Source organism: Pelophylax lessonae (assembly GCF_965119305.1).
Source record: "Pelophylax lessonae genome assembly, chromosome: 3".
In the NCBI taxonomy this organism is placed as follows: Eukaryota; Metazoa; Chordata; class Amphibia; order Anura; family Ranidae; genus Pelophylax; species Pelophylax lessonae.
Genome location: NC_138770.1, coordinates 517,671,937 through 517,693,417, shown reverse-complemented (window position 1 = coordinate 517,693,417; position 21,481 = coordinate 517,671,937). Strand labels below are relative to the sequence as shown.

Genomic DNA, 21,481 nt, shown 5'->3' with positions numbered 1-21,481 from the left:
GCGACCTGACGATAGCCTGTGCAGGGGAGGGGGGTTCTTACCTGGTGGGGGCTCCTGCCAGAGCCCCCCCGTCCTACCTGGATCTGTCCTTGAGGCCTAGTCTCCCAATTCTGGGTCCCTGTATACCTTGTTATACCTTGTGATCCTGCGCGGGCCGTAATTTTTTTTGTAGCCTGTGTGTTTCTATACACGGCGGCCATGTTTGTGTAGTCTGGTGGCCATTTTCTTGTGGTTTACCATTGCAAATAGCGGTGGCCGTGAGAGTGGAGCCCTGTGGGCGTTGATTTTTGTGGTGGGATCCCCTCTTTATCTCCTGGTGTTGACTCCTTTATCATTTAGCTTCCTGATCGCCACACGTGTAGTGCAGATTCTCCTGGTGGTTTTAGGTGCCTGTGTCGGCAGGTTATGAGTCTGGTGGGTTCCTCTCCCTCTCTGCTGGGGATTGCTCTGTGCCTTGTGCTTGGCAACCAGGTGGTGCTGCCAGCATGGTGGGGGTTGTCCCTTAGCAATGTGTTACACTTTTTTGTGGGGTTTCCCTAGTGACTCATGAAGTCTTTGGAGCATATTTCCCCACCTGATCACCTCTCTGAGGCTGCAGGGGTCCTCCGGGTCCCAACCAACCATGCATGCACTGACAGCGTTCCTAGAGTCCCTTGTGTCCTGGATGGAGGTGGCTTGCGTGCGACGGGCTAGCAAAAAGCGCCCTCCGCCTTCCCCTGCCTCATCTGTCTCATCAGATCCTGAATCTAATTTGGCCGCCGCAGATATGGGTCACCCTTCTGGGTCTGCGACCACTCACCTGGAATCCTCTGATAGTGAGCATGATTCCTCCACGTCTGCGATCGCTCATGAAAAGGCGCTGGTGGATGCACTGATTGTGTCTGTGCGTGAGACCCTGAATATAGAGGACGCAGCTGAAGCTGTGACGGAGGCGCAGGTACCCTTTGGCACTCACAATCCATCCAGAGCGGCAAAGGTGTTTCCTTTCCCTGCGTATTTTGACAGAATTGTCACTAAAGAGTGGGGACGACCAAAGCTTCCCCCGTGGGGTTCCTAAGCGCTTGGTGTTACCCCTATGAGGAGTTCCTTCCTAAGAAGTAAACTCTTCCCCTGGTGGTGGACCCTCCGGTTTCCAGATTAAACAAGGCAACCATGATTCCGGTTAAAGAGTCCCCAGCCTTTAAGGACCCTTCTGACCGGAAGTCGTAGGCTGTGGCCCGCACTATGTACACCTTAGCTGGTTCAGCAATGAGGCCGGTATTTACCATTGCCCCGATCCTGACTTTGGAACATTTTCAGGGGTTTACTCAACCTGTTTACAGTTTCCTGGAAGGAAGGCAAGGTGCGTCCAACCCTGGACCTCAAGGTGCTGAACTGCTTTGTGCGGGTGCAGAAGTTCAGAATGAAGTCCATTCGCACGGTGGTGGCATCCCTGCATCAGGTGGATTTTCTCGCCTCTATCGGCATCAAGGATGCTTACCTTCACATTCTGATATGTGCTGGTCACCAGCGCTTCCTCTGCTTTGCCGTGGGAGAGGAGCATTATCAGTTTGTGGTGTTACCCTTTGGTCTCGCCTCTGCTCCTCGGGTCTTCACAAAAGTGTTAACACCAGTGCTAGCTTTGTTACGCCAACAGGGGATCATGGTACTGAGCTACTTGGATGACCTCCTTCTGCGAGCAAAGTCTCCTCCTGCTCTGATGGAAAACCTGGAGATCACCATACAAACTCTGTGGGAGTTGGGCTGGATTCTGAATTTTCAGAAGTCTGCTCTGGTTCCGTCTACAAAGCTGGACTATCTGGGTCCAACTCTCGACTTGGCCTTAGCCAGAGTGCTCCTTCCTCTGGGAAAACTCCAGAAATTGCAGGCTGCAGTTCGTCTCCTGCTGTCCAGCAGATGGTCATCCCTCTAGCATGCGGGTGATTGGCCTGATGGTGTCTACCTTTGAGGCAGTTCCATTTGCACAGTTCCATACGAGGTTCCTGCAAAGGGAGATTATGGCCAAATGGGACACAAGACTCTGCAGTCTCTGGACAATCCGATCCAAACTGATCAGATCAGTAAGTCTTTTGAGGTTCACCCTTGCTCCTTTTCAGGGGCTCCAATCTTGACCTTCCTTCAAGGGGGGGGGGGGGGATTGAACAGAAATTGGCCTTGAGTACCATCAAGGGTCAGGTGTCGGCTTTGGCGGTCTTCTTCCAATGACCCTTTGCCACACACTTCCTGGTGAATACCTTTCTTTAGGGTGTCCGACATTTGGTTCCTCCAGTGCGGTCTCTGTTGCCGCCTTGGGACTTCAATTTGGTGCTTTGTCCTCCAGAAGCCTTCCTTTGAGAAACTTTGGGAGATTCCCTTGCTTACATTGTCTCAGAAGGTGGCTTTTTTTGGTGACTATTACCTCAACGTGCAGGGTGTCGGAACTGGCCGCATTATCCTGTCGTTCACCTTACCTGGTGATTCACAGAGATAAGGTGGTTCTTCGCCCCTGTCCATTGTTCCTCCCAAAGTTTGTCTCTGATTTTCATTTGAATGAAGACATTGTGTTGCCTTCCCTGTGTCCCAGGCCTAAGCATCCTAAGGAAATTTCCTTGCATGCCTTGAATGTTGCTCGGGCAATTAGGGTGTACCTGGCAGTTACGGAGTCTTTCAGGAAGTCAGACTCACTATTTGTGCTCACGGATGGGAAAGGGTTGTCCGCTTCCTCTGCGACCATTTCCAGATATATCAGACAGATGGTAATTCAGGCCTATTCCATGAAGGGTCAGGTTCTTCCTTTCCCTGTTAGGGCGCACTCTACTCGGGCGTTTAGTGCCTCCTGGGCCTTCTTTCATCAGGCGTCAGTGATGCAGGTTTGCAAGGCGACGACCTAGTCGTCAGGGCACACTTTCACAAAGTTTTAAGTGGATGTGTTGGCATCTGCAGATTCTTCTTTTGGCTGCAAGGTTTTGCAGGCTGCTGTTTAGAGGACCTGATCCTCTTCGAGGGTGTATTGTTTTTTCAGGTGGGCTTCAGTGTTTTTGGTTGAGCTCCTGTTACCTGGTTGACTACTGTTTGGCCTTGGGAATTTTTTTTTGCTGTTTCCACCCCTTGTGTTTAACACGGCTTTGGGACGTCCCAATGGTTATGAAGATCAGGAGCTGTTTCCGTCAATGAACAAAAAAGAAAATGGGATTTTTGACTTATCGTAAAATCCATTTCTCTGATGTCCATTGACGGACACAGCACCCACCCCCCTGTGGAGTTGTAATTCTTCTGACACTACTTGTTACTAAACTGAGTACCTATTGCAGAGAGAGGGAGTATACCCCCTGGGATTGCCCATTGGCGTAGCCAGATTCTTTTTCTGCCTAGTGTCCTACTCCTTTAGTGGGCAGAAAAATATTTTATTGTGAGGAAAGGAAAATCCTCTTTTAATAAAGACCCTTTCTTAGGTGCTTTATGTACTTAAAGTGATTGTAAAGTCTTCTACCTTCAAGCACAGAGACACAAGCTGACCACAGAAGCAGGGAAAGCTCTCCGTGGTTTGCAAGGTCAGTTTTGAACAAGGAAGAAGAGGGACTGGCTAGTTCAACCAAGTATTTTCATGTGGAAGGAATGAATAAACATAACAGATACTTTGGTTTTATATATGCACCTATGTTAAGACACACTTAAAGTGATTCTAAAGTCTCGTGTGTTTTTAAAAAAAAAATAACAAACATGTTTTACTTACCTGCTCTGCGCAGTTGGTTTTGCACAGAGCAGCCCAGATCCTCCTCTTCTCGGGTCCCTCTTAGGTGCTCCTAGCCTCTTCTTCTCTTTGAGTGCCCCTACAGCAAGCAGCTTGCTATGGGGGCACCCGAGCAGAGTCGCAGCTCCCTGTATCCATTCAGACACGGAACTGTGGTTCGGACCCACCCACCTCTTTCTCCTCATTGACTAAATGACTTTCATTGACAGCAGCGGGAGCCAATAGCGCCGCTGCTTTGTCTTAGCCAATGAGGAGGGGAGTCCTGGATGGCTGAGAAAGTCGTAGACCACGCTGGATCGAGAGGGCGCTCAGCTAGGTATTAGGGGGGCTGAGGGGGGCTACTGCACGCAGAAGGCTTTTTATCTTAATGCATAGAATGCATTTAAACCTTCTGACTTTACAACCACTTTAATAGTTTGTGAGATGTGGAATTGCTTTCAATAGCCATAGAACAGTAAATGTACGCTACACAAGTACAGATGACTTTAAAGCAAAAAACATGCACCTAAACATGAGTTAAAAATTAGTGACATAAATATATTGAACTAATACTGTTAATCCTTTATTTTATTTATTTATTTATTTATTTATTTTAGAAAAATCTCTGCATGCGTTATGGAGGGAAATCACCACACTTGATGGGGTGAAGATCTACTATAATCCATTCTCTGGAAGGTAAAAATTATGTTTGCTGTAGTGTCCTACTTGTTAAAAAGGACATGAGTTCAAGTTCCTATTTTGCAAATAAAAAAGTGTAGGCAGATTCTGAAAGCTGAACTATCCTATACATTGTCTTCAAGAATATGTATGATTGTGTGTGTAGTACTGGTCAAAGAAGTATTCCTTTCTCGTCCATTGAGGACCACAAAAAGTATTTCACCTTGGAGTTTAACTGCCACCCACAGAAGGTTTGTACAAAAAAAAGTGTAGGCCAGCCCAGTACAACCTCTTCTACTACCAGTATGCCTCAGTTTTTTGCTAGGATCCTTGGGAGAAGGACAATTTTTTTCAGTTCTGCTGTTAAAAGGCTAATTCTTTTCCTCAATCAAGACTCTTTTCTACATTTCTGCTAGAGCTGATCTCGTTAATTGCAATCATCTGATGTGTCTTTCATCAGCTTGGCTTTTAAAGAGTTAAATTTTGGACCCTGCTGAACTGAACAATGCGGGGCTAGCCTAGAAATAGCCTTGGGGCACTGGATTATGCATAGGGTGCTTTGCAGACTCTGCACTGGAACGCTTTTCAGATCCAGAGCCACTGGCATTGCCTGAGCACTTGTCCTGTCTCAGAAAACTCCCACACTTTTCCATTGTGGTAGCAGTTAAAGATGTGCTTCTAAATATCTCCCTGTTACTGCATCTATATGCATAAAAGCAACATGGAACTCTGATCCTTGTTTTGTTCCTGCTGCTCACCTTCAGCAACCTTGGTCCCTTCTTGCCATTTGACCCTCATCTGCTACCACCTGTTTGAAATTTGTGATTACCCTGAGGACTTGCTTTGTACCCTGAGCTTCAATTGATTTATCACTACCCAGTCACATTATGTCTAATCATAGCCACAGAGGGGACAGTACCGGCATCTGCCACCTGGTATTCTGTTATCTTATGCTCCTAAAGACTTTTTCATCATCGGAGTCCTCTCTAGCTCTGCCAGGTGTAGCCTAGTCTCCGGCCTTGTCTTGTCTCCCATGCCTTTCCCTGCAGACGTGTAGCAGATCTGCCCGCAGGCTTAGCAGCTTCTGAGCAATTGGTTGTATTGACTTTATCTGATTCTAAGTCACTCCATTCTTTGTTTAGCAATAGTAGCCTAGCCACTATTTAAAATGTTTATCAATTCACTATTTGCACTATTGTATGGAATTTATACAGAGTTTTTATTATTTATATTATTTACTTTTCCGTTAATGAATTAGATGCATTTTATGGTGTGAAACAGTCATTATATTGTTTACAATGCACAAGCCTTAAAGGTTGCACTTACGGCTTTCATTGTTCACAAATTTTGCCACATACATATCATATATATATATATTCTTTGCACAAGATCTCTGCTAAGGTTGTGTACTTACCAGCAAGCACTATTGATAGCCTCACCACAAGGCTACTATTGCTAAACATTTTACCTACCATTCTATAGCTGCTGCTTCTCATTACATAAATATTTTTTTTTAATTTTTTTAATACACCAATATATTTATATACCATTAGGCGTGGGGAATATACCTTTGGTATATTTTTAATCACACTCCATTCTTTAACTGGTGAGTTTATCTTCAAAGAGTCACAGTTTACTCCAAAACTGAAAGATACAATTTCAGCTTGTATGAATAAGGTGTGCACAAATCTGAAACTCTAGGTTCAGCCTGTTTCCAATCTTGGATCTTTTAGAGCCTCTGAAAAAGCAAAGACCATTTAATTGCAGCCACATTTCTCTGTGGGCATTGGGAACACTCATGCCCCTGACATCTTCTAAACGCTTATTAGTCTTGTTTTCTTTTTGAAAATATTTTGCCAAGCAGTTGTCTGCCCACACTGTGGATTCAGTAGTGGCTCACAATAACAATGGAGTTCTAGGGAACATTCCTGTATTCAAAGACCCTATTGATGAATGGTTGGAAACCCTCTTTAGAGCTTTGTTTTACACTTGACTTGCTGGAAACATCTTGGTTTGTCTTTTGCATTGGTCTTTTGCCAATAACTTATGCCTACAGCTGTGATGGCGAACCTTGGCACCCCAGATGTTTTTGAACTGCATTTCCCATGATGCTCATGTACTCTGCAGTGTAGTTGAGAATCATGGGAAATGTAGTTCCAAAACATCTGGGGTGCCAAGGTTCGCCATCACTGGCCTAGAGAATTCTGGTTGCTGGTCTGAAGATTCTGGTTGCTGGTCTGAAGATTCTGTGTACAAGGCACATCTGACCTGCACTATTTTTATCGGCCCCTGATATAATTATCAATGATGTCACTGGAAGTGTATCCACCTGCCTTAGTTCAAGAAGCCTAAGCAAGGGTCTGCAAAGTTTACTCCCTTTCATTTCTTTACTCCTTGAGCGCACACTTTTAGGCATCCCAAGCATGGTTCTTTGTTCAGCTGCAAAGTTTGTTGTAAAAAAGCCTACTAAACCATCATATAAACCTTCATCAGCATGAAGGTGCACCTCCCCACACTTTTAAAATCTCACTTCTGCACCCTGAGTGTTCTCCAGGGCACTGAACCTAGTCATGGCCCTACTGCATTCTTACAGTATCCCCACTGTGATATATCTAGGCAACTCCCTTTTAAGTGGAGAGTCAGTGTGGGCTCCATTGGTCTACATCTTCGTTGGAAAATTCTTGTTTCCCAGTCTACATCCTTGTCTTTCAGGAGATATTGTTTCTACATAGCTGAATCAAAGGTCTTGATCCTGTTGAACAAAACCATGGCAGGGCCGTGCCTCAGCCATCTTCTTATAATAAAAGTACATTGGATCCTGGTTACCTTTTAGTCTTGTTCGTCGTTGTTAAACTCAGATGCAGACAACTGGTGAAAGGCTTCCTTAACCAGTTATGTCTGGATCTTGGGAAGTGATTCATACACCCAAATGTGTTGTTGTGGCCTACGATGTTTAAGGTTGGAAGATATTTCAATAAGGTCTATCATGGGACATTGCCTCATGGGTGTATTCCCTTTCTTCCAGATAGATTGGGCTTGAACTCGGCTCTCGGTACTGGATTTTTTCCCTGTTATTTTTGGTTTAAACATGTTAACCTCCCATACTTTTCTAAGACTTGGTATAGACAATTTCCCATGTACCTGTTAGGGCCTGAACTTGAACCTAGGACCTCTGCTGTTTCTGGCAATGACTCTTCTTGCTGAGTCATCTGGAGTGCTGAACATTTCCCTGGACAATTCCCTAAATGATCCTGCCTTGAACGTTGTTTGTCTTGAACTTTGATCTCTTTGCTCCTCCTATGAAATTCCTGAGTGCCAGCCAGTGTGTGAGGCTGCCATCTGGCCTTCTGTTTCCATATTCTTCTACCAGGTGGGGGCTGCAGCCTCATGTGATGCTAGCTTCAGGCAGCTCCTTAGCTACAAACAGTCTCCAATTTGTATGTTCTTTGGGCCTGTTATTTGCTGTTGGCCACCCATATGTTAGACTGCTTTTGGACATTCTGAAGTTGAAAGACATCATGTCCTTCAGTAGAGGGGAAAGTTAAGGGGATTTTTGAACTTGCCATACAATTCTTTTCCTAGAATTCCAAGAAACAATTTTATGATGAGCACAAAACTCCTATTTTGTCCACTAAATGTATTAACACGTATCAAAATGGTTACATTTTTTTGATCTTATCTTCTTGTGATATTTTACAAAAGCCATTCCCCACCTAAGACCTCTGCTTCATCTTTTATTCAAATTTATTGTCTTTCAGTATTATTCAGGAATACCCTGTTGCTTCTCATGAGTGGCCTGGAGGTATTCTTGCAGATGAAATGGGCCTTGGAAAGACAGTGGAAGTTCTGAGTTTGATCCTTTGTCATCCAAGAAAAGATCTTCGCACTGACTTGCTAATGTTACCTGAGGTAAAAACAAATTTGGCTCTAAGGTCCCTTGCACATAGATGCTTAGCAGCTCCAGTGTTTGAGGCATAAAATCCCTGTCACTTTCTGGAACCCAGTGAGCTGCACTTGCTATCTACACCCACCAATACAAAAGAATGGCTGTGCTTGAGCAAATGCCAATGGCTTCTACTTTGGTGATTACTCGTGCATTTGCAGGGGCACTTGTCCCTGAAAGTAAATGTGGTGCATTTAGGAAGAAGAGCTGTATATGCAGGGAAAGGTAAATGTCGATGCAAAAGTCATCAGCGTTTACCCGAGCACAACCACGTATAGCTATTCTATTGAATTGGTGCCTCTACATGGCATGTGCTCCTCCTCGAGCGCTAGAAAGCATCAGGGATTTTATGCATCAGTGCACAGGGGCTGCTAGGTTTAAATGAACAGTTCAGAGCTTATTTAATTTGGTACTGTGGAACTTACTGTATATATGCAGAGTTCATTTGGATTTGATACCAACAACTGTAATGACATATTTTTACTTTTATGTCATAGAATGTTTAAAGCATAATAATTATAATAAAAGAAAAAACTGTTATAGCATCATGTTTCACAATTCATTGCACATATAAAATATGTACATAAATACTTGGCCAAGATATTTAGAATATCTGCTCTCATGTTAACTAATCTTAGTTGTGTGAACAAAATACATATTAAAATGAGCTAATTAATGCCCAATTGTATTCTTGCACCTCTATGGTTATTATATTGCGTGCAAATTATTCTAGAGTATTTAAAGTGCCATATACAGATGAACATCCATGTATTGTAATCAAAGCAAGGCTTGGCCAATACATGCTTTTTTGGTACATTTTGCCATTTGATCTCTACAGTGGTTGATTAAGTCCTAATCAGATCTTTTATTTTGGTTGTTGGTTTATGATTAAAATACCAAGAACTGATTCACTGATGATAATACTTTATTTATCAATATTGGGACCTTGAGGTTTTTGCTTTTTTGCTTTGGTTTTTAATTTTTAGGTATCCTAAATCTAAAACCTAGGAAGTGTTATCTTGTTGCTCCATCCTATTTCAGGTTCCACTCCCAGATGCACAGTGTAGTAAAGAAGAGAGAAGCTCCACAAGCTCCTGTGCACCCCCCCCCCCCACCCTCACAAAAGAGAATATGACCTTTTAGGGTAGCAAAACAAAAATCTGAAATATAAAAAATAGCTTACACCAATATTTTTTCAGCTTCTGATCTTCCCATAAAATCGCTGCGGTGTGCAGAATGTGCAATACATCTTTTCTATCCCTACATTGCTATGTCTGCCACAAAACTTTGTATGGTTGAGCATCCCCGCACAAATTCATTCTTAATGCCATTTTGCTTAGGAAAGTGGCATTTTTTTCTGCCCTTTTGAATCCTTGACTGCGCCTTCCTGTGGCCAAAAACATTGCACATGACCATCATGGATACCATATTGGTGAGGACAGCTGTGCTTTAGCAAAATGGTATTTAGGCCAATCAGATCCTATTTCCGTTATTAGTATGTCTGCTACCAGAACCATTTTGGAGACTACAACTTTTGCTGTTCTCAACAAAATGGCAATAGCAATGGACATGGCATGCACAGTAAGCCATGTCCTTTATGAACCCCATTTTATTAAGCATGAACAGTCAAAATTATTTTTTGAGGACAAACAACCAAAATAGCTCCAGAAGTTGGCATGTGCATATTATTTTCTTGGGTATCATTTTGATAACAATAGCAGTGGTTGTTTTCCCTTTTTAAAATGATAATGCCATTTTGGAAAGGAGAACTGTACTCCAAGAAATGGTGCCCGGGATGTCTAGGCCATATGGTGCATGTCCTCTACTGGTGCCATTTTGAAAAAGGCAAGTGTAACAGCTGCATTTACATTGATTGTTAATGTAATATTGAAATATACACTAACACTAAAATAAAATGTGCATTCATTTTGACAACCAGGAGTGGTGGAGTAGTGCTGCGCTACCTCTTAAAGGTAAAAAATATGAAGAAAGACCAATAAATAACTGTATTGGTCAAGCAAAGATGCGAATAGAACAAGTAAAAACCAGCCAGTAGATACAAATTACAACAAGGATGGCAGCCTATATTCCCAATAGGTCATACACATGACAAGCAATAAATGGTGCTGGTGCGATAGTACAGCGCTTCAAAATAGTGCAATTATTGATGAGAAAAAGTGCTATGTGCTAATATAGCCAAAAGTGCCTAGTGCAAGGGAAATAATGATACTAATAAAATAAAATAAATAATGATACTAATTAAATCATAAATAGAGCATATATATGTGCTACCAAGTAAAGTGCTCCCAAGTCACAATAAAGAAGATAGTCCTTCTTTGCTAAAAAAATTTAGATAAATAAACTCTTGGGTGATAGTGGCTAGTACAGCTTAGGATCCACGAAACGCGTAGAGCTCCAGAGATGCCAAGATATATCCGTTCATTCACAGACCAATTGTGAATTTTACTACGGAATTTTATGAACATTATCATACATGTGGTGTTTTATTATATATGGATTTCATTATGTTAATTTTTACTGTATATGGCTGTATCATCAATGCAAATCATTTTAATGCATAATTGTCTATTATGGAATGTTTAATCAATTATTATTTGTACTTTGGCTGCATCTATTTAGTCACCTACTGTACCTCATTTAAAGTCCCATGACCATTGCCTTGTTTTTAACCTCTCCAATTCATCCCAAAGGTGTTCTATTGTGTTGAAGTCAATGCAGGCCAGTCAAGTTCCTCCACCCCAAACTCGCTTATCCATGTCTTTATGGACCTTGCTTTGTGCATGGCCGTGCAGTCATGTTGGAACAGGAAGGGGCCATCCCAAACTGTTCCGACAATGTTGGGAGCATGAAATGATCCAAAATGTCTTGGTATGCTGACGCCTTAAGAGTTCCCTTACCTGGGACTAATGGACCAAGCCCAACCCCTAAAAAACAACTCCACACCATAATCCCCTCCTCCACCAAATGATTTGGTCCAGTGCACAAAGCAACGTCCATAAGGACGTGGATGAGCGAGTTTGGGGTGGAGGAACTTGACTGGCCTGCACAGAGTCCTGACCTCAACCTGATAGAACACCTTTGGGATGAATCAGAGCGGAGACTGCGAGCCAAGCCTTATCTCCAACATCAGTGCCTGACCTCACAAATGCACTTTTGGAAGAATAGTCAAACATTCCCATAGATACACTCCTAAACTTTGTGGAAAGGCTTCCCAGAAGAGTTGAAGCTGTTACAGCTGCAAAGGGTGGGCTAACTCAATATCGAACCCTACGGACTAAGACTGGGATGCCATTAAAGTTCATGTGCGTGTAATGGCAGGCGTCCCAATACTTTCGATAATATAGTATATCTGTTCCTTTTCACTTCCTGTTTTGGCTATGGCTATGTGAAGAGAAATCTCCCCAATGGGACACAGATGGGAAAAAATAAACTTTCGGGAGTTCTAACCCTCTGAAAATGAAAACAAAAGTTGGAATTTATCTTTACTTTAGTAGAGATAGGAACCAAATTACAACTGAGTACCAATGTACAGTTTACATTGAGCAGGGGTATTTAATTCAAATTCACAGAGGTATGGTCATAAAATATTCATCAAGTAGAGGTACAAGTCTCATGTTTGTGCTTTGACTCAGATCCTTCATATCACAGCCCTACCCCCTTACATCACAGTTTCCCCTTTACATCAGCGTCATCAGTGCTCCCCATTACAATACAGCCCCTTCTTTACATTACAGTATCCGCTTTACCTCACACCCCCCTCTGCATTCCCCCATTTTACATTACAGTCCCCCTTTACAATGCAGCCTCCCATTACATCACAGTGCCTCCTTTAATTCAATGTCCTCTGTCCCCTCTTCATATAACAGCCCCCCTCCCCTTACATCTCAGACCTACACCCTTTACAACAGTGTGCCCAGGCCACACCTGACATCACAGTCCTCTTTATGTGAATGCCCCCTCCTAGACATGTGCAGAACAAAAAAAAAATATTTTTGTTTCAAATTGTTATTTACATATTTAGTGAAATTTGTTTAAATCGTTTTGTTTTGTTTATTCAAATTCAAATTTATTCTATTCGAAATTCAAATTTCAGAAAATGGTCATATTATTTCTTTTCTATTCTATTGTTTTTTCCTCTTCTATTCTTTTCTTTTTTTTTTTTTTTCCTTTTTATTTATATTTCTTTATTACATTTTTCAGGTAGTAAAAAAACATTACAACACTCCAATCACTGGAGATCATATCCATACAATTTAATTAACATATTACCCTTTTAACCCTCCTCCCTCCCTTATCCCTCCCCTACTCTTACCCCTTCTGTCAATCCATCTCCTATTATTTCTTTGTATTCCTCTGAATCTTTAAAGATCTGCCACTCTTCCCAAATGTCAGCCCCAATCCCTTGTTCCTCCTCTCCCCAGCTCCTTAATAGTTCTAATTTTCTTGTTTTTTCCACCTTCGTCAACCAATCTTTACTTGAAGGGGGTTCTTCTTTTTGCCATTTTAAGGGGATTAAACTTTTAGCTGAATTTAATAGGTGGGGAAGTAGTGTTTTCTTATATTGTTTCACTGACATATGTGTTCCATTGAATAGGCATCTCCAAGGATCTTCAGGAATATATATTTTTGTGATTTTATTTATCAAGGATAAGACTTCTTTCCAAAATATTTTAATTTTAGGACACTCCCACCCTATAATGGGATATTGTCCCAGTCATCTGACATCCCCTCCAACAATCTCTTGAGCTCTCCACCTGAAATCTACCTACTTTGTCAGGAGTATTATACCACCTAGTGAGCAATTTGTAGTTCATTTCTTCTGTATTAGTGTCTATCGCCGAGCTGTGCACAAGTTGCAGACTCTTATCCCATAGGACATCTTTACTACAGGGTCCAAGGTCTCTCTCCCATTTTTCTTTTAGTGAGGGCCCTGTCTCCTTTGTTATTGTTAACAAAATTTTATAGACATTTGAGATATTATTTGCTACTTTATCTGAAACACATAATTGCTCAAAAGGTAGCAGATCGTTCATATCTCTTATTGGCTGAGGTAGTGTAGTTACAAAATGTCTCAACTGTAGGTATCTCCACTCATTTATTTTCCAATCCTTTTTCTTTTGTTTTAACTCTGCAAAAGTTATAATTTTTCCCCGATCTATTATGTCTCCCAGCCGTGCATCCCCGTCTTCTATCCATTTACCCAATTCCCTCCCTTCCCCAGGTGCAAAAAATGTTGTGTTTTGAAGGGGGATCAATGGTGAATTGTGTTTCCAATTTTCTTTTGTATGTATAGTGTCCCAAATTTTGAGAGCCTGTGGTGTAATTAAGTACTAATATTTAATTTCCTGAACTTCGGAGGTATCCAAATTATCTTCGCTAAGTGTGTGTCACTAATCGTGTTTTCTATTTTTACCCAATTTTTATCACTTTTTTTTTTTACTCCATTCTATCACCCGTGTGAGTATTGAGGCTAAATAATATTTTTTAAAGTCCGGTAGGGCTAAACCCCCTTGTCCCTTTCCTTTACTTAGTGTTGTGTATCTAATCATTGGCTTTTTATGTTTCCAAATAAACCAGGTTATCAGAGTTTTAAGTGTTTTAAAGAATGCTTGTGGGATTGGGATTGGAATCATTTGGAATTTGTAAATTCTTTTTTTTTTTTTCTAATGTTTTTTATTCTTTTTTTATTCAAATTTATTCTATTTGAAATTTGAATTTCGGAATATGGTTCTATTCCAGTCTTTTCTATTCTTTTCTGTTCGAATTTTGTGAAATGGTTCTATTCTATTTTATCCTATTGTTTTTTTTTCTACGTATTCTATTCTTTAATTTTTTATTCTATTCTTTTCAGACTTATACCATTTGACTTCAAATTTATTGTATTCGAAAATTCAAATATAGATGGTTATATTCTTTGTATTTTATTCTATTCTGTTCTATTGTTTTTCTATTATATGGTATTCCTTTTTATTCTATTCTGTTTTGCTTTTTTTAATTAATTCTTTTCTATTCTATTTGAATTCAAATTTATTCTATTTTAATTTTAGGAAACGGTTATATTCTTTCTATTTTATTCTGTTCTATTCTGTTTTTCCTATTATTTTATTTTCTATTCTATTATTTTCTATTCTATTTTAAGCTATTCTTTTCTATTGGAACTTGAATTTGTTCTATACAAAATTTGAATTTCAGAAGATGGTTATGTTCTTTCCACTATATTCTATTCTGTTCTATTCCAATTTTTTTTATTCTACTCTTTTACTTTCTATTCTATTCTAATCAGTTTATTTCTGTTCTATTCAAATTCGAAGTTATTCTATTTGAATTTTGGGAAATAGTTATATTCTTTCTATTCTATTATTTCTTTTCTACCCTTTTCTATTCTATTTGAATTCAAAATTATTCTATTCGAATTTTGGAAGATGGTTATATTCTTTCTATTTTATTCTATTCTATTTTTTTCTATTCTATTCCACTTTTTTTTTCTTTTCCAGTCTATTCTAATCTAATTTATTATATTCCAGTTTTGGGATATGATTATATTCTATTATTTATGATTATATTATATTTATTATATTCTATTGTTTTAATAGTCTGTTATTTTATTTTATTTTCTATTCTATTCTTTTCTATTGTATTTTAACTTTTATATTCTATGCTATACTTTTTTTTTATTCTATTCAAATTTAAATTTATTCTTTTTGAAAATTAAAATTTTAGACAATGGTTATATTCTTTCTATATTATTCTATTCTATTTAATTGTTTTTTTTTTCTAATTTATTCTATTGTTTTCTAGTCTGTTCTTTTATTTTCTATTGTTTTCTATTCTATTCTATTCTTTTTTTATGTTTATTGAATTCTAATTTATTCCATTCAAATTTATACCATTTAAATGTATTATTTTCTCAATTCAAATTTCCGAAGATCGTTAAATTCTTTCTATTCTATTATATTGTTTTTTCTATTCTATTCTAATTTTTTCCCATTTTATTCTATTCAAACTAAAATGTATTTGATTTGAAATTCGAATTTCAGAACATGGTTATATTCTTTCTATTTATTCTATTCTATTACTTTTTTCTATTCTAATTTGTTCTATTTTACTCTTTTATTCTTTTCAGTTTCAGTTCTATTTTATTTTATTCTATTTTTCTATTCTTTTATTTTGTGTTCGGTTCTGTTTTATTTTATTTTATTTTATTCTATTCTATTCTAATCTTTTCTTTTCTATTCTATTCTATTATTTTTTATTCCTTTATTTTCTATTCAATTTTATTCTATTCCTGTTTTCAAACTTATTTTAAAATTCAAATTAATATTCAAATTCATTTTTGAATTTGATTAGAATTATAATTTGGTCCGTAATTTTGTTTTGTTATTTCAGATTCGTTTAAATTCGTTACTATTGTAATTTGGAAATTCAGATACATCCAAATTTCTGAATAAAGAAAAATTTGTCAGAATTTCAATTCAGAACAAAATGAACCGCACATGCCTACCCCCTTATCTTACATGCTACCAGTAACTCACTAATATGTCTCCTCCTCACTGGAGGGGCAACAGAGACCCCTTTGGAGAGACCCCAACAAGCAGTGAATTTTGGTTATCTGTATTAAAGCCAAAAACAAAAATGTAATATACTGCAGCTTACCTATTCTTAGATGTGCTGGCTACATTCGTTTTTTTTTTTTTTAGGCTCCTCCCCCCTTTTTTCACATGACAATATTGCCAGTAACTCACTAATATGTCTCTACCTCACTCACTGGAGGGGCAACAGAGACCCCTTTGGACTGTAGAATATTAAGGATTGATAAGCTGCAATATATTATTTATTTATATGGGGATGATGCCACTTTCAGCACCTTAGTAGAATGACACTATTGAAGGTCTATACACCTAAATGATCCTGTACAGTCATAAGACACTGGAGCACAGGGGTCCATTGGTGCATGACAATAACAGAGATACAAAGAAAAAAGGGTAGTCAGCACATCATTAGTTGCATTTATCTTTGACTACGTAGGTCTGGTGCCATTAGTGTTAACACTGAGATTGAGATTAAAAACATGACGGCTTACCTTATATGTGTACAACTGTCAGATATGTAACACATTTTTTTTTTTAAAAGCTATATTTCTCTAGCGCTCATCGACAGACGTAGTCCTCGGTGATACACCACCTTCGGGTTATGTTACCTCCGCAGGAGCAGGACTAGACAGGAAATTAAAAAGCTCTGGCCACACCCTAGGGGCAGTCCCAGAGGGTATATCCTCTCTCTCTCTGCCTCAGCAAATCAGTTATTTTCTGTCTAGTTAGGAGTAAGGACCTAGATACCTTGCTGGGATCTTAGGTCCTGGCAAGAATTTTTTTCTAAAAGGATTTTTAGACAGCTTTTTTCTCCAGTGTTCCTGTGAGATCTTCAAGCAAGAAAGCTGAACTGGGCGACGGGCTGGATGTTGAGATCCGGTGGTCACCCCAGTTCAGCCTACGAGCGCGTGCAGGCCATAGCTCCGCGCTGGGTCGGCCGCGACAAAGTCCCATTAAAAGGACTGAACCCGCGAGTTAAACGTCTCGCTGAAACGCCAAAGACCATGAGTCACGGCGTCCGTATCGGTCGACAGCCCTCCCGCCCCGGTGGAGAGGGGTACTGTCAGGAGTTGGTGCCCGCCTGGTTCCGGTATGGTGAGTAGTATGTTCCCCCTTTTTCCCTGACGGGTTTTGTGGTGAACGCGGGCCCCTCTCTGTATGGTAAGAAAGAGTTCTTTCTATCCTATAACATGTCACAAATCCTCCTACTTTGAGTGTGATTTTATGTGTGCAAAAAGCCAGGAGGCTTGGTTTGGGAGCTAACAATCTATTGTATACATGTTTTAAAGATGTAATCTGTGGCATTCTGGGAATCTTATGGGTTAAGTATAAGCTACCTACCAGTCAGAAGCCACGGACATGTAGACTGCCTTCCAAATCAGATCTCCAGCTATTAGCAGGCCTCCCGAACGGCCATGCGGTCCGCCAGGGCCGGTACCGCCAACCACGCCATATCCCCATGCAGAGAGAGTGTTGTGTGCCCTGCAGCACACCGCTAGTCAGCACAGGCCGCCGCCATTTTTTTTGCTGGATCGCACGAGCCGCCATTTTGGCGTAGCCTCGTGTCTCCAGCATGGGGGCGGCCATGTTTGAGGTGATCCTACACCTCGTGGAGCTTGGGGGAGGCGCCGGAAGGCGTGTAGAGGGGCGGAGCCGCCTCCCTTCTTCCTGGGCAGCCAGCCAAAAGACTTCCTGTTTGTCAGGACAGCGCTGTAAGCTGTTTGCAGTTTAACTCTGAGCATCAAGTGGTGAGCCTGGGGGTCTATCTCTCTCTCTCTCGATCGATAGGGATCCCTAGCAGGTAACACTAAGGGGCTTTTTGTGGCGCTGGGGGTCAGAAAAAAGAAAAAAAAAAAAAAAAGTTTTTTTCTTTTTGAATTATATTATCCAGGAAGTAACTGGAGTTATCATGGACCCTGCCACACATATTCCCCCACCTGTTTCCCTCGAGGGGGCCTCGGGACCCGCCGGTGCACAGAGTATAGAATCATTTACAGCAATCTTGGAGTCTATGGTGGCTCGGGTGGAGGCGGCCTGTCAGGGACGAGGGTCAAGGAAGCGACCCCCGCCTACCCCTATACCATCTGACACCTCTGACTCAGATTCAGAGATGGTCACGGCAGTTGCAGGTTCCTCTGCAAGGGCTGTTATCCCAGGTAAAGCCCCCTCAGACAGTGAGGAGGACGCTTCTTCTCCTGCTATAATTCAGGAAGAAGCATTGGTGGACGCACTAGTTGTGGCAGTGCAAGAAACCTTAAAACTTGAGGCTTTACCGGCAGAGGCAACTGAAACAGAGAGGCCTTTCGGTACTAATAAGCCCATCAAGATGGCGAAGGCTTTTCCGGTACCTAAATGTTTTGGTAATCAGATTAAAGGAGAATGGGAGCATTCTAAACGTACCTTTACTATTTCCAAACGTATTGCTAGACGCTATCCGTTTGAGGAATCCATCATTAAGAAATGGACGGTACCACCAGTCGTGGATCCGCCTATTTCCAGGCTGAATAAAGCCACGGTTATTCCAGTGGAGGACACTTCGTCCTTTAAGGATCCGGTGGATCGAAAGATAGAAGCAGAGTCCCGCACTATCTTTTCTCTGATAGGGTCAGCATTTAGACCAGTAATTGTTATTGGTCTAGTTTCCCAGACACTTACGGAATGGGCGAAAATGGTACGCCAAGATCTTAGGGGAAAAGATATTCCCCAGGAGACATCTGATTTGATGGAACAGATCATACAAGGGCTACGGTTTATCTGTGACGCAGCCTTGGACACAACTCCCTTATTAGGGCATGCATCTAAGTTAGCAGTGATCCTCAGACGTGTGCTGTGGTTAAAATGCTGGTCAGCTGACCTAGGTTCCAAAAAGACCTTGACCAATCTCCCTTTTCAGGGGAATCGTCTATTTGGGGCCAACCTAGATGAAATCATTAAGGATTCCACTGGGGGCAAGAGCACTTTCTTGCCACAGGCTGCAAAAACTAAGGGACCTCGCAACAAGCGAGGACCTTTCTTTACCGCCCATAAAGGGCGCCCGGCTGGTACTAGCGGGAAAGGCAAGACTCCTCCAGGAGGATTCAAGAAGGGCTGGTCGGACAAGCAGAGGACCAACCCAGCCAAACCCGAAGCAAAGGAGTACACAGCCTGAAGGTGCGCCCCCACCCGGTTTCAGGGTGGGGGGACGTTTTCACCGGTATTCAGGACATCAGATCAAGCATCAACCACTACTACCGGTGCGATTCTTCCCTTCCAACATTTAAGTACCACAGGAAGCGGTAGTTACCGTTCCCTGAATAGATCTTTTCCTTTACCCTTTCCTAAGATTAGTCCCGATACCTCACAGGAATCGGATCTGGTTGACCAGTTAGGCCAAGCAGCCTCTAGTCGGGTGACTTCGGTCCCTGAGGTTCAACCAGAAAAGATCACCCTTCCTGATAACTATCAGGTATCTGATAAATGTGTGGAAACAGAAAACGACCAGACTTTCTCGGATGGTCGGGGCCAGATACCTCTAGGGACGCCTGGTTCAGATCCAATCAGCGCTAGTGGTCCTAGAGATTCTAGGCTGGCCTCCTCAAGCCGGCCTGGCCGACTTGGACATGCTAGTCGCAGACGTTCCGTGGGAACTTCGTCTCAGGGAGTGTCTGTGGTCTCTAGGACCAAGTTACCTTCGTGCTTTACAGTCGCTGGTTTTAATGGCCTGGCCATTGAGACCCAAGTACTGAAGGACAGAGGTTTGTCTACTTCTGTCATTCCTACCCTTATTAAAGCAAGGAAAGCGACTTCCAGCAAAGTCTATTATCACACATGGAAGACTTATATTGCGTGGTGCGAATCTTTAGGATTTCCTCCACGTACCTATTCGGTGTCTCGAATATTGGCCTTTTTGCAACAAGGGGTTGAGCAGAAGCTAGCCTTGAGCACCATCAAGGGTCAAGTTTCAGCATTAGCAATCTTCTTTCAGAAGCCGTTAGCTACCAAATCCTTGGTGCGGAATTTCATCCAGGGGGTGCGGCACCTGGCTCCTCCAGTCCGCGCGCCCTTACCGCCCTGGGATCTTAATTTGGTTTTGTCGGTTCTACAGAAACCTCCTTTTGAAAACATCAGGGAGATTCCCTTGCTTACTTTATCCCAGAAGGTGGCCTTCTTGGTGGCTATTACTTCTGCTCGCAGGGTGTCAGAACTGGCTGCATTATCATGCCAGTCCCCATACCTAGTGATTCATAGGGATAAGGTAGTACTTCATCCTAAGCCATCTTTTCTTCCTAAGGTGGTTTCAGATTTTCATCTGAATGAAGATATTGTACTACCTTCCTTGTGTCCGCAGCCCAAGCATCATCGGGAACATGCGTTGCATTCCTTAGATGTGGTTCGGGCAATCAGGGTATACCTGAAAGCTACGGAATCATTCCGTAAGACGGATTCACTTTTTGTGATCACGGATGGCCCCAGAAAGGGTTTGCCTGCATCTGCCGCAACCATTGCCAAATGGATTAGACAGACGGTGGTACAGGCTTATTCTATTAAGGGTCAGAGTCCTCCGTTCCCTGTTAGGGCGCACTCCACTCGAGCGCTCAGTACTTCCTGGGCCTTTCGCCATCAGGCGTCAGTGGTCCAGGTATGTAAGGCGGCCACCTGGTCGTCGGTACATACCTTTACAAAATTCTATAAAATTGATGTGACGGCATCGGCGGATGCCTCATTTGGCCGCAAGGTTTTGCAGGCCGCAATTTGAGGAGACCGGTGGTCTACCTCGAGGGTTTTTTTCTGTTTGAAAATTTTTTTTGTTGAGTCTCATCATTAAGGATGAGCATTGTAAACTTCTAGTTGGCACCGGTTGGGCCTTCTAGATTGGGATTTGATTTCCATTTTCCCACCCCTCAGTTGTGATACTGCTCTGGGACGTCCCGAAGGTGGTGTATCACCGAGGACTACATCTGTCGATGAGCGCTAGAGAAAAATGGATTTTTGTAAAATCTTACCGTAAAATCCTTTTCTCTTAGCTCATCGACAGACGTAGTCCCCGCCCCTCTATTTTGGAGTTGGGTTGGGTTAAATTCTCTAAGCACTGCTTTTTCACATAACTGATTTGCTGAGGCAGAGAGAGAGAGGATATACCCTCTGGGACTGCCCCTAGGGTGTGGCCAGAGCTTTTTAATTTCCTGTCTAGTCCTGCTCCTGCGGAGGTAACATAACCCGAAGGTGGTGTATCACCGAGGACTACGTCTGTCGATGAGCTAAGAGAAAAGGATTTTACGGTAAGATTTTACAAAAATCCATTTTTTTCTTTACCATCTTAGGGAAAAATCGTAAACTATTTCATTCCAACTCCACCAGTAGAAACATCTAAAAGGAGAAAAGCTGGGGTTACCAGATTAATTTACCCAAGTAAGTTTGTTGTTTGTTGTGTATGCTAATTGGTAATTAAGAACTGTTGATCTTTAAAAGTGACTGTATATATTGGAACCTAAAAAAAAATCCCTAGAGCCAGAAAGTTAGTTCACTTTAACATTAGAACTGGTAACTATTAAATACATACGA

General features: G+C 41.6%; 2 protein-coding genes across 2 annotated transcripts in view; one reads left to right on the top strand and one right to left on the bottom strand.

Moving 5' to 3' along the window:
- The window catches only part of LOC309549695 (sulfotransferase 6B1-like), a 403,842-nt gene that overhangs the window by 136,675 nt on the left and 245,686 nt on the right, over positions 1 to 21,481 (bottom strand). The gene's annotated exons all lie outside the window — the stretch shown is intronic.
- The window catches only part of SHPRH (SNF2 histone linker PHD RING helicase), a 222,116-nt gene that overhangs the window by 77,132 nt on the left and 123,503 nt on the right, over positions 1 to 21,481 (top strand). Inside the window, exons 5-7 of the mRNA XM_082250133.1 lie at positions 4,327 to 4,405; positions 8,146 to 8,296; positions 21,241 to 21,328. Coding sequence (XP_082106259.1) covers positions 4,327 to 4,405; positions 8,146 to 8,296; positions 21,241 to 21,328 — 318 coding nt within the window. The remainder of the gene's footprint in view (positions 1 to 4,326; positions 4,406 to 8,145; positions 8,297 to 21,240; positions 21,329 to 21,481) is intronic.